Raw genomic sequence first — 13,494 nt, 5'->3', positions numbered from 1 at the left:
AAAGTCTATATAGGAAACAGTTCGTATGTTAGGTACAACCTTTCTTCGAACTCCATCTGAACAATCTGAAAATAAATTGAATTTAACGAATTAAGTTAAATTACATAAATTCACTAAAAATACCAAGTACACCAAGTACAAATTCATACAAATGAAGTTTGAGACTTAACAATTTTTCGTCGCAGAATTGAATTTGGTTGCCTAGCAAGATACGCCCACTTTCCTAATACATTTTCAGTATATCAAAGGCGGTCGCCAATCTGTGTCAAATCGTACCAAAAATCTAATTTGTAAAACATTTGTCAAACACACATAATTTCATAAACTTCTGACAAAAACTGTCACCTCTATCACGTTCAAAAACAAATTTTAACACGTTTTTCAAGTGTAATAACTCAAACACCAAAGATCATCATTATAAATGATCACACCAAGTTTCATTACAATCGGATGAAAACTGTAATCTCTATTGTGTTCACAAAGAAATTTTAACACATTTTTCATAAGTCAAGATCAATTACTCAAATATCATTTATCGAAAGATCGTCAAATTTGAACATGTCCAAGATCTCATCATTATAAATGATCACACCAAGTTTCATTACAATCGGATGAAAACTGTAATCTCTATTGTGTTCACAAAGAAATTTTAACACATTTTTCATAAGTCAAGGTCAATTACTCAAATATCATTTATCGAAAGATCGTCAAATTTGAACATGTCCAAGATCTCATCATTATAAATGATCATACCAAGTTTCATTTAAATCAGATGAAAACTATAAGTCTCTATTGTGTTCACAAACGAATTTTGACGGGTTTGATGAATTCCCTTTGAATCAATAACATAGATTCCTCATTTTCGGTCAATGAGACTTTATTCATATTTACAACATAATTGAGACAGAACGAAAGGTAAATAAGTTAGTGCAAGTGCAGTTGATATTTGATTTGTTATTGAAATAATGAAGAATCGTTATAATCCATATTAGAAAGAGCAGAAACGTAAAAGGTTACTGTAACCGGAGTACTTGTCAGAGACCATCTTACAATTAAAAGTACACTATAGAGATGGCTATGTAAATTCATATTGTTTTTACATTTCAATATATGCCCTTTTGAAGATTTTCAGTCAAAATCTGAGCCTTTTGGCAACCATTTATTTGAATATAAACGCGTTAAAGATGGATTTCCTTATTTTTTAAATATCAAATTAAGCAAACTATTTGATTAAAACTAATGAATTATCATGTACTCTTAATCAAATCATTATGTTCTTATTGCATATTATTAAAGAGTTTTAACCAATCATAAATGTCCATGTATGTACAGTCTGGATAAACTAAAAAGACTTTTTGACCTTTCTTGATCGGTCACTCATTGGAATTCTACAGGTAATTCTCTTCTAATTTAGCTAATTATGAATTAATTATGGATATGTGAGTCAAACTGTTTTTTTTTTCAACCCTTACAACACCTCTGCTTTCTCTTCATATAAGTATTAGAATTTTCATTTTCATAAATGAAAATAAGGGAACCTTATTATAACAATGTATCAATTATCCATTGTATATTGTAATTATAATTTTAATTTTTTTCAGCTGGTTACATAAATTTTGGTTGGGACCAAAATTAACGTGACGCCGTTTCGAAGGACGGAACCGCTAAGCGAACGTAAAAGCTTCAATGAATATGAACTGGAGGTCACTACATTGAAACTAGCTTGATTTTTATTGAAATCATATAATGAATATTATCAGATACTTTATTTGAACCACAAAACTTCACTTATGACCAGTAACTCTAAAAGAGTTATATCAGATAGTTTAGCAGCTATTTACATTTTACTTTTACATGAAACCAGTAATTATTAGTATATAAAATAAAAAAACATATAACATAATGATATTGACACGCTCATTCCTTACCCCGAATAACATGTTGACAGTCATCACCATAATAACCCATAGGACATCGTATACATTTGACCTCGTTACAAAGTTTCTTCTGTAAAAATTATAGAAAAGCATTTGATAACAATAAGCAAAAAATAATTTACGGGAAATGGCTTCAAATGGTCTTCCCCTATAGATAGACCGAAACATATGCCAAAGCTATTTTGACAGTTGTCGGTATGTCTCTAACAATCATACACAGGCATTCATATATTTAAAAGTCTCTTTCGAGAATAAAATCCCCCCAAAATGACAGTATTGTAGCTGTTTATAGTTACAAATCGGTTTTAAGTGTTTATACAATTTGAATTTTATCAACTTGGTACATGGGGTTTATAAGTCTCAATCCAATCCAGCTCTTCTTGTTCAAATAATCCGGGCCTTAGATTACTATCTATTACTATCTGGTGTTAGCTTAAAATGTAAAATCTTGACTACTTACCTGCATGTAACACATGCTATGATCCGCTTTCTGGTCTATGGTGATGCAGTTTTCACCAGATTGGTACAAAGAACACATTCCGGAATTATTATCAAACATAAACCTTCGACAATCTTCATTCAGTGTACATTTAACTCCACATTGTACCTTACTCTGCACAGGTGATTCTTCCAACATTTTATTAAACTCGTCCTCAATACAATAACTGCTTTCAATAAATATTTTAGTTTGGACATACTTAGTTGAAATCCCCCAAACCAATTCAATCCTTAATGTGGTGATTATGACAGAGAAAACTTGTAGGTAAAATAGGCCCATCTTCCTTCTTGTACTCCTTACGACAGAGAGCTTTGTGAAATTCTGTGCTCATCTTTTAAACGTTTCAGACAAACACTCACGCTTTTCTAGAAAGAACACGTGTCATTGGTGTTTTGAAAATATAACATAAGAGGAGAAACCAATTTAATTGATCTGATAAGATTTTTAAAATTCAATAAGCACCTTAAAAATAATATATATAATATATAGGCCTACCCATTATCGGTCTGATGATAAGTATCAACAGATTCCATTATAACTAAATATCCATGTCTTTAAAAAAAAATCCCCGGAGTACAGGTCGAAAACATTTCATATCATCTTTTTAACCATAAATTGTATTGTTTAAATTTCTTAATGCCTATTATATTAAATATTTTAACAATACAATTTTATCAACAATGAAACTTCGTTAAATAGTCTAAGTTAAATTCGGTATACCTTCAGGCGGTCGTGAACTGACCGAAACGAATGCTTGACTACAGTCGACGAATGGATTTTCATAGATCTTTGCAGTAGGCTAACTGTAGGTAGAAAGTTTAATCTTATTAAAGGTGTATTCACCTCTTTGACGTAGAAATGTTTCTTTTAAACACACAGAAAGGTCATTCAGACGCATTTTGTGAAAACTCCTGTATGATTTGTCGAATGTGATGAACTCGAATGATCAGTGTTTAGTCGGGTACATTCATCAAGCGACGTTGACCCACCACATAGCAATTAACCCGTCTTTTCTTGTAAAAAAGTACGGATTGAATCTAGATTCTAAATTGACTCAATTGGCTGGGTAAGTACGGCAGCGAAATCTTTGAAGCCCCATTAGAAACTAGCCGCCGATCTCGGTAAACCCCACCAAATTGGTTGGAAGTTCAAATGATGAATACAACACACAAGTACAGTCAAGTAACCTAATTTCGTGCTAACCTATTTATGCATCTCAGGGAATGATTAATAATTTACATGTCCGACCTTGCGTGACCTTCGCATTAGCTTATTTTGATAAACATGGGTTACTCTACAAATTCAGCGAGTAGAATGAATCCAGTAGTTTCAAGCAAGGTAAAATGTATTAATGTATACTTTGACAAATACAAAATGGCGGATTTCAGTTATTACCAAACGTCATTTTTTATCGGCCGAATTTCCTTAAAATCCCAAGCTGTGGAAATTCAAATGTCGTCTGCTAGAATGTTGTCCAACGAATGAAGTCACGTGATCAACTAGCGGATTTCGTGTCAGCAGAAAAATTCTATGGAAGACAATATGGGCCATATTCTTATGTTGTTTCAATGACTTATAGCAATAAATCACGTTGGGTATCTTATTTTGTCAGTCGCTATTTTTTTTTTAAATCAATTCTTTGAAAGAATTGTCACTAGTTATAATGAATTGATAAAAAAAAAACTGAGAGAAGTTAATTATACCACTGGGTATCCATACAACCTGTTTTTCGCGACTTATTTACAGATCAAACATTGTACATTAGGTGACGCATTTTGCAGCCATCATCGAGTTGGGTTACTCATGAAAAATGGGTCAAAGTGAGGGATTCATAAAGAAAATCGAAACAAACCAATATTGATTATTTTGTAGAATATCTTATATATAACTTCTAAGATATGAAAAAATTGCATTTTTTAATTTTGACGAAATTCGTTGTTGAAACCTTATATGCACGAATATAGGTTACACCATCGTACTTGTTTTAAAGAGGCGAAGCGGCCTTTTCAGCGATGACATTCATCAAAAACACCGAAGCTGTCTGACATGAATTTTTTTCGACCTAATGAAACTTTTTTTTGTTAAGATGGTGACACTGATTAATATAAATTATTATTATTATTATTATTCTATTATTAAGGATAAGAAATAATATAATATATTATATATATGTATTATAATAGCAATATACATGTACAGAATACGGACATATAGCAAAACACACCAATTCAGTAATTAGTACCCAGGTAAAAATAATAGTTCTTAATTTGAAATAAAAAGTGAAATATGTCGTATGTGAGCCACCGTACATAACAGCAGCTAATTTTTTGTTTGTATATTTATTGGAACGATAGATTTGATTAATACTGATTTAAATCAATACATTGAGTTTTCTTGTGGGACGTTTAGTCACCCTTCGTTTCTGTAAGGTTTATAAAGCTTTAGACCTTAGACGTGGTATAACCAACCAAAATGTTGATAAGACCACGGGGACGGGACTACTTTTTAACATTTTATTCACTCACAACAAACACATAACAATAATTTTTTTTACATATAAAAAAATTAAGAGTAATGTTAACATTTCTTCGTTTTGAATTGTCAGCTTCGGGTTCTTCACATTCGACTAATTGGCGTTTAGATGCAGATGGCATATTCATCTGAATTACTTTACTAACTATTGCATCTTGTATCGTATCTGTTCGTTTATACTGACGAATGGCGTTACTTCTGTGACCTGTGGTTTTTGCGATCAATTGTTCATCAACACCACATCGAAATTACCGTGTTGCATATGTAGCTCGAAGAGAATGGTTGGTATACAAACCTAAAAATAGAAAATTGCAACAATAGTATTACACGTGCTAATTGTACTCACGTCACGTGGACATTAATGTAAATAGTTATGTTCACACCAGATAAGTATTTCGGTGATTTAGGCTGCGTTTCCACCAAGTTTCACGGGGACGGGACTACTTTTTAACATTTTATTCACTCACTCACTTTTGCGATCAATTGTTCATCAACACCACATCGAAATAACCGTGTTGCATATGTAGCTCGAAGAGAATGGTTGGTATACAAACCTAAAAATAGAAAATTGCAACAATAGTATTACACGTGCTAATTGTACTCACGTCACGTGGACATTAATGTAAATAGTTATGTTCACACCAGATAAGTATTTCGGTGATTTAGGCTGCGTTTCCACCAAGTTTCCACGGGGACGGGACTACTTTTTAACATTTTATTCACTCACCAGATAAGTATTTCGGTGATTTAGGCTGCGTTTCCACCAAGTTTCACGTGACACGTATCACGTGTCATGTGTCATGCATGACACGTGATACGTGACAATAGGGGTTTCCACTGGATTTCACATCGAACATGTCACATGTCATGGCATTCGTCCTGTGTTCGCCATGGGTGACGGTCCGACTCGTCTGACGAGGAAATTCTTGCTCTATGTCTGTTGTACCGGCGAGCTAGGAAGAGAAACTGCAGCAGGCGCTCAATATGGTGCAGGTGTCTTCTTCCGTCTTGGTTTTTATAATCTTTATTTCTGGGGTCCCACAGAAGTGGGGTCTTCTGCACAAGGCATATCAGATTGTGCTTATAGTCATTCATGTTTAGGACAAGCGTAAATAACTAATTTTAGACGATCAAAACACAAGCTCTTTTTGAATTCGATACGAACACTCGGAGTTAACAAAAGGGAAAGTAAAAGCAGGGGAAAACCCAAGGAAAACCCCAGATCGGTCAGACTTGAAACATGACACGGGTAAAAAGAATGAACATGTTGATTCTTCAAAAACGTTCCATTTCACGCGTGACACTTGAAACGTGAAAAGTGACATTGATGGAAACGGTTCCTACCAACATCATATGTTTCTATTTCTTGTCACGTGACACATGACATGTCACGTGTCACGTGAAACTTGGTGGAAACGCAGCCTAATATTCTACACATGTTGACGTTGTTGTCTCATTTTCTAGTGTGGACAGTGCATGCATTTACTTAGTCACGTGGTACAAATCAGTTCAATTTTGCACGGACGTTCGCCAAAAGTTTGTTGTAGTTACTGTGCTTCGGACGACGATTATCGTTTCTTTCCTTTTGGATTCATAGATTATATCAAGTATGGATAATGATGACGACTTGCCTTTATCTTCTCAAAGTGTTTGTAACCCTGCTTACGAAGAAAATGATGGATCAAATTTTGAATTGTATTTTGATGACAATCAAAGTTCTGGAGACAGTGCGGGATGGATTCGTGAAAAGTGAAATCAGTCTGCATTTATATATTTATATTGGTGACGTTGAAACAGACGAACAGCACAGTAATCGCTTCTCTGAGCCATTGGACGATGAAGAAACAGATAAGTAAAAAACACGTACCTCCAGCGACAGAGAAAAGTGTTAAATGGGCTTGCAGACGTTTAGAGTGTTGGCGGAAAAGTAGAAACTCTAAAATACGAGCTGGCAAAACTGATTACCAGCTTAGTTTTGTGACCCGTAAATTAGACTTTCTGAATGACGACGAACTCTGTTATTGTTTAAGTCGATTCATAGTTGAAGCCCGAAGTGAAGATGGCTCTGAATACCCACCCAAGATTTTGAGACAGCTTATACTTCTCATACAGGTGCACATGAATAGCATTTCTTATCGGATTCCATATTCGCCGAGTTGAGAAACACGTTGGACAATGCTATGAAGATAAGTGCAAGCAAGGGTAATGACATGATTACTAAACAGGCAGACATTATTTCCAATCAAGTTGAAAATAGTATGTGGATGCGTGGTATTCTAGGCGATTGCAATCCTAAAACATTGTTGGATACAAGTGTGTACCTGTTTGAACTTAACTTTGCACTGAGATATGGTGGTGAGCACAGAGATTTGACATTAGACCAATTGTCAGTAGGTGTTAATGAGCAGGAGTCATATATCAAATACAGCGAAAAAATCAGTAAAAATAATCAACGTGGTCTTAAAGATTTTAAAGTGGTGCCAAAATATGTAACTGCGTATGTCCATGAAGACCCAACAAGATGTATCGTTAAACTGTACGAACGATATCTTCAACTGAGACCGGAGAATGCTGCAACAGTTGTATATTTAAGACCATTAACAAAGCCAACAGAATCGGCCTGGTACTCGGTGGTCCCTGTTGGACAGAAAACATTGGCTAAGACCGTGCAGAGATTGTATAAAGCATCAGGTTTAACTGGTAATTTCGTTCTATGATCGTAGGAATAACCTTTGATATGGGAGAGATTTTGGCTAATATAGCTATGATGTCAGGTGTGTGATTCAATATCAATGCACATAATTTTATTTTAATTTACCGTTCTCACAAAAAAAGGACTGCTTAATTATAAATAAATACTCTTGTTGCAATTTTCTATTTTTAGGTTTGTATACCAACCATTCTCTTCGAGCTACATATGCAACACGGTTATTTCGATGTGGTGTTGATGAACAATTGATCGCAAAAACCACAGGTCACAGAAGTAACGCCATTCGTCAGTATAAACGAGCAGATACGATACAAGATGCAATAGTTAGTAAAGTAATTCAGACGAATATGCCATCTACATATCTAAACGCCAATTAGTCGAATATGAAGAACCCGAAGCTGACAATTCAAAACGAAGAAATGTTAACATTATTCTTAATTTGTGTTTGTGAGTAAATAAAATGTTGAAAAAAAGTAGTCCTGTCCCCGTGGTCTAATCAACATTTTAGTTGGTTATATCACGTCTAAGGTCAAAGGAGTTATGGTCTAAACTAAAGTTAACGCCTTTAAGGCTTTATGAACTTTACAGAAACGAATGGCGACTTAAAGTCTAAACGTCCCACAAGCAGAAAACTCAATGTATTGATTTAAAACCAGTATTAATCAAAACTATCGTTCCAATAAATATACCTAACAAACGACATTAATGAGCATACCACTGACATTCTACTATCGCGTGCAAAAAAATTAGCTGCTGTTATGTACGGTGGCTCACATACGACATATTTCACTTTTTATTTTAAATTAAGAACTATTATTTTTACCTGGGTACTAATTACTGAATTGATGTGTTTTGCTATATGTCCGTATTCTGTACATATATATTACTATTATTACAAAATATATTATATTATTTCTTATCCTTAATAATAGAGAACTGCTCTTGTGTATCTTTTGAATCGCTTGGGTGTAGCCAACACAGAAACTTTTGCTCGACTATATTAACTAAAATTATGTGTTGAAAGGGAGGTAACCAAAATACATGGAATGAAATAATTTACTTTTCTGGAACCATTCCACTTAAATAAATGCAAGCGATTGTATAATATGATTGAGATTAACACGCAGGATAAATCTCAATTAAAATTCTTTTGTGTGCAGTGACAGTCGAGCAGATGTTGGTTAAATATCGAAGTTTGGCAAGCTCAAGATATATTGGATTTTTATAGAAGGTTGCATTTCAAGATTTAACATAGGAACAGATGGCAAATGAATTTCCGGAGTCGGTCCATTTAACCTCTCAGTGTGTACTGCGTTCATAATGCGTTCATGCAATGCCAACGCGTTCAGGAACAGATCTCCGGAACTTGGAGTTTGTACTGGACATTTCCAAAGCAAAGACCGCGACAGGGCGATCATTGGCGACATTGGAGACCACCACATCATTTCTGGCGTTTCCTACATGCTCATACCACGCCTTAAAACTTTAGCAGTATTTTCGTCGCCGTAGCAGTACAGAGAGGACGCCTTTCCGGTGTGACAGGGGCATTATGGCGCCAATATACCAGAAAAGCGTTCTCACTGCGCTGCTACTGCGACGAAAAATTGGTCCAAAACGTGGTCGCCACAAAATATAAGTGTGTAGGACACGTCAGATATCGTGTAATTGTTGTAGAGCGCAAACGGACATTGCCCAACTTGTCTTCTGGTCATAACGAACTTACTTCCGTTTTATGGTTAACATGCTTTCCTGAATATTTATTTTCAATTCTTCGCTCGATTTCGCCTTGTTATATAACAAGAATTTAGTTTTATGAACCGTGGTGGACAACAAATTTGGTATTTATTCATTTTTGAACCTTTATATGTGATTGTCATGCATATTTGTTATAATAGGCCTACTCGTTCATTGTTGATATTTTATGCTTCGTAGGTAAGCCCATTTGAGGCCATTTCGGTTCTTCGTTTTGTGGATATTATGTCATAATGTGGATTTATTGTCTTGCTACCCATTGCACGGGATTTCGTTTCGCTGTCTGCCCAGAGTTAGTAAAGCATAATAATATAATACAAGATTTAGGCTCAGTGCACGGAGTCCTACTTCTTTTCGTTTCGTTTCGCTTCGTTCTTTCGATATGTAAGCCTAGAGCTTTATAATATTCGTCATAAGGTGGTCATTTCATTCGTTCACTTGAATATATTTAATTTATCATTTCATTTAATCGTACGTCGTAGGTCGTACGTATACCTTTGCTGTAAATTTGTGGTTGTATGGAATGTTATTAGTTCTGTTGAATGAATACTATGTAATAGACAACTAAATAGTTGTTATCAAACTTTATTTGAACTTTTACAAGAAAAGAACATTATTTCTAATATTTAGTGGTAATCTTTCATTCGTACACGTACACATTAACAATCAAATGCCCGGTTCCCATTGTCAATGATGCAGATTGTTTGGCGATAAATCGCTTTGCCTGACATTAATAATTGTCACCACTATTCGCCAAGGCATGGCGTTTATTTGAGAAATGTTAAAACAAGCGTCAAGATTCGGCGATCTGTTCTGGAAAGCGCTATCAGATCCAGAAGTTCAACAGACAAGCGTTATAGCTTCTCCATGTAAAAAAGCGCTGTACAAGCGTGGCAATGACGCTACAACAACGTCAGGATGTAATATAGTTGAAAAATCGCGGAATAGGTTCGACTGTTTTTAAGTTTATAATTTTCTCTAAGTTTCCTCACGTTTGACAGCGACCTAGTAATCTCCGGAAGATCGGAAATGGTCGCAGTCCGGTGTGACGTGGTTTATAAATCAGCGTACATAAAAGTAGGAATAAAGATTGAAGATGAACAAAGAACAGCTGAAAACATTTAACAAAATATTTAACTGTTATAATGATGTTTTTATAAAATCACTGACAACATTTTTTGGCAAAGATATAAAATGTTGCAAAGTTCAATCGATTTCGTGTTGACTTTCACTTTCCGCAAGAAAGATATCTCTTAGGCTAAAACCACACAGAAGACGCAAGAGATAAGGTTTTATTATATTACACAGCTAATGATAAGGGGTCTCTTTGGGGAATTTTGTCTTTATTATATTCATTCATAGGCCAATAACTCCGAAATAACATTGTATTTTTAACTTTTACTCCAATGATTTTTCAAGATATACACTAAGATGAGAAGAGTAGAATTCGACATCATATTTCAGATTTAAGTTTACTTGTATAGCAACACTGGTAGAATTTTTCGGTCGGATCTATATTGATGCTTTACTTTTACGTAAGTTCTCTTTGCTTTTATCACTTATCACTGCATACTAAAAAGTATACACCTTATAAGAATGGGCTATAGTTATCATTATGAGTTAATTGAAATTGTCATTGCAAAATATTATAGGTTTCATTGCTTGGACCTTCTTTCTCATGTCGGATCTGAAGTCTGTCCTATATGATGGTGGCATTTTTTTAATACCTTTGACCGGTTACAGTATAGTTATAAATATGTTACTTAAACAATTTACATTAAAGAGATATCTTCCCGACGGGTGAAAGTGACATTCAGTTCATAATTGTCGACCTTATTGTTATCATGATATCACAATTACTTATATTCAGTCAAATAATATTCAGTCTTTTTGTATATGAATGGTTGGATGAAGAATATATTTAAAAGTACATGTGTATTAATTTAACGAACTGTTCATTGTTAACGTAAGACCAAATAACAAAATAAGCCTTAAAATTATAACGTACACAGGGATAAATATAACTAACACAGTGGCGTATCATGAAGGTGCGGGGGGGGGGGGGGGGGATGAGAGGCGTATCTCCGAGGCAAGGGCCAAAACCCTCATGGCTGGGGGTCTAGGGGCTGCCAAGAGACCCCTTAGAAGCCAACGGACTATATGGCCATTTAAAGCTGCTTACATAATCGATAATTATTTAGTTGAATGGATATTGTGTCGTATATAATACAGAGATTCTTTTGCCAGGTAATGGCACCTGGTTAATCCAACTGATGAATATATACACTTATTGACCAAGTTTGAGGCTTTAAACTGTATTTCCTTTCTAAGAGGCAGTATCCTTCTAAAATACATATTAAGTTGTATGTGGATATAAAGAGTCACATCCTACCTATTTGATTTTAATCTGTCTTTCTTCTTCCCTATTAATTGATTGTTTTTGAATAGATTATAGAATAGATCATTTTCCACTTTATTCCTTTCTTAAAGATGTGTTTCTGTATTTATTAGTGTCAAATTAAGCAAACTATTTGATTAATTTGTATTTCTAATGACATATCATGTATTCGTCATCATATCATTATGTTCTTATGGCAGTTATTTAAGAATTCTAACCATAAATGTCCATGTATGTACAGTCTGGATAAACAAAAAAGACTTTATGACCTTTCTTGATCGGTCACTCGTTGGTAATTCTCTTCTAATTTAGCTAATTATGAATTAATTATGGATATGTGAGACAAACTGGAATTTTTCAAAGTCATTAGAACACATCTACTTTCTATTCATATAAGTATTAGCATTTTCATTTTCATAAATGAAAATAAGGGAACCCATTTTTAACCATCTTACCTGCAACACTTTCACAGATGTAAATAGAAAAGAAGACCATTTTAGTCTGTGCCACATATTTATACTACGAATAAAGAGTTGCTTCCCTTACATTTTTCTCATCTTCTTACATGCCCATTTCGACACATTCCCCCTCTTTCACCGTACCAAAGTGATAATATGCACGTGATATTATTTTCTGAATGCCTGTATTCTTTATTTTTTATGTCAATTGATATTGTTGACAAAGTAAGGCCTCACACCGAACTTGTCCTTATTTGAGGGCAAACTAACTCATTTCGGAGACAACTGTCGAGGCTGAATTCAAAATGCAGTAACTCGTCTGAGAGAGTTCTCCCAATAAAATGTTTGAAAAATTGAATTTATTTGGTGCTTTCTGACATATAGTTTGGTGCAAAAACGTATAAAAATCATATTTATAAATTTGTCAGAAATAACGCAGGGGTATAATTGGGGATGCAAACCATTTTTCTAGTAGGGCAAATGCGTACTTCTTTCAAATTGATATCAAGCCATAAGTTACATTACTTTATACAATCTCCTTTTCTGGCATTAATTTCAATCTGGACTTTCTGCTTAACCATTTCTTAGATGTGAAGATTATTCATGCTGAAGGTCAAGCGTTGATCGATTTTAGGATGAGAATCAGGGGAATTAATTAGTCTGGTGGAAATGGATACAACCGGAAATGAACTAAATATAACATTTCTTCCTTTCTGAAAGAGAGTTTCACTGCAGAAGGCAGATAAATTCACATCTATAAGACATTCACTTCGACTACAGACAGGGGAGAGGGGGTGGGGTGTGTTAGGAGGAATGGTTACTAAAATTGCTAAACTTGTAGGTAAAACGCGGAATCGGTTGGCATAAAATGGTATTGGCTGGGGAAAACCTTGTGTAGGTAATGTTACCGGTAAACAGTTCGTCTTCATTTAAAATAATTGTCGGTAAAAATGTTTCAGTTGTACCAAGCAACATTTTCCAATTACTTGAATGATCTCGATGCATTGTTGTCAGGTTTTAGCCCTTTAGGTTATCCAATCGGTTTTACCAACGACTTTGGCAATTACTGTCTTTAACCAAACAATTCCGCGTTTTACCGACAGCTTAAGTGAAATCTTTTTAGTCCTTCATCGGAAATTGTGCACTCAACCTTTCGGCTTGTTGTTTGGTACAACTAAAGCAGTTTTACTTTTAATGTAGACGAACCT

At 34.6% G+C, this 13,494-nt stretch overlaps 1 protein-coding gene across 1 annotated transcript; it reads left to right on the top strand.

The window, feature by feature from the left end:
- Nucleotides 1-7,148: 7,148 nt before the first annotated feature.
- On the top strand, nt 7,149-8,055 carry LOTGIDRAFT_154505 (hypothetical protein; the record flags this gene model as incomplete). Its single annotated transcript, XM_009063730.1, has 2 exons — nt 7,149-7,668; nt 7,853-8,055. The coding sequence occupies 2 exons, from the start codon at nt 7,149-7,151 to the stop codon at nt 8,053-8,055; spliced, it is 723 nt and encodes a 240-aa protein (XP_009061978.1).
- Between the last annotated feature and the right edge of the window lie 5,439 nt (nt 8,056-13,494).

The sequence above is a fragment of the Lottia gigantea genome (genome assembly GCF_000327385.1).
Source record: "Lottia gigantea unplaced genomic scaffold LOTGIsca_6, whole genome shotgun sequence".
Lineage (NCBI taxonomy): Eukaryota > Metazoa > Mollusca > Gastropoda > Lottiidae > Lottia > Lottia gigantea.
Note: the sequence above shows the minus strand (reverse complement) of the source record. Positions and strands in the feature narration are given on the sequence as shown.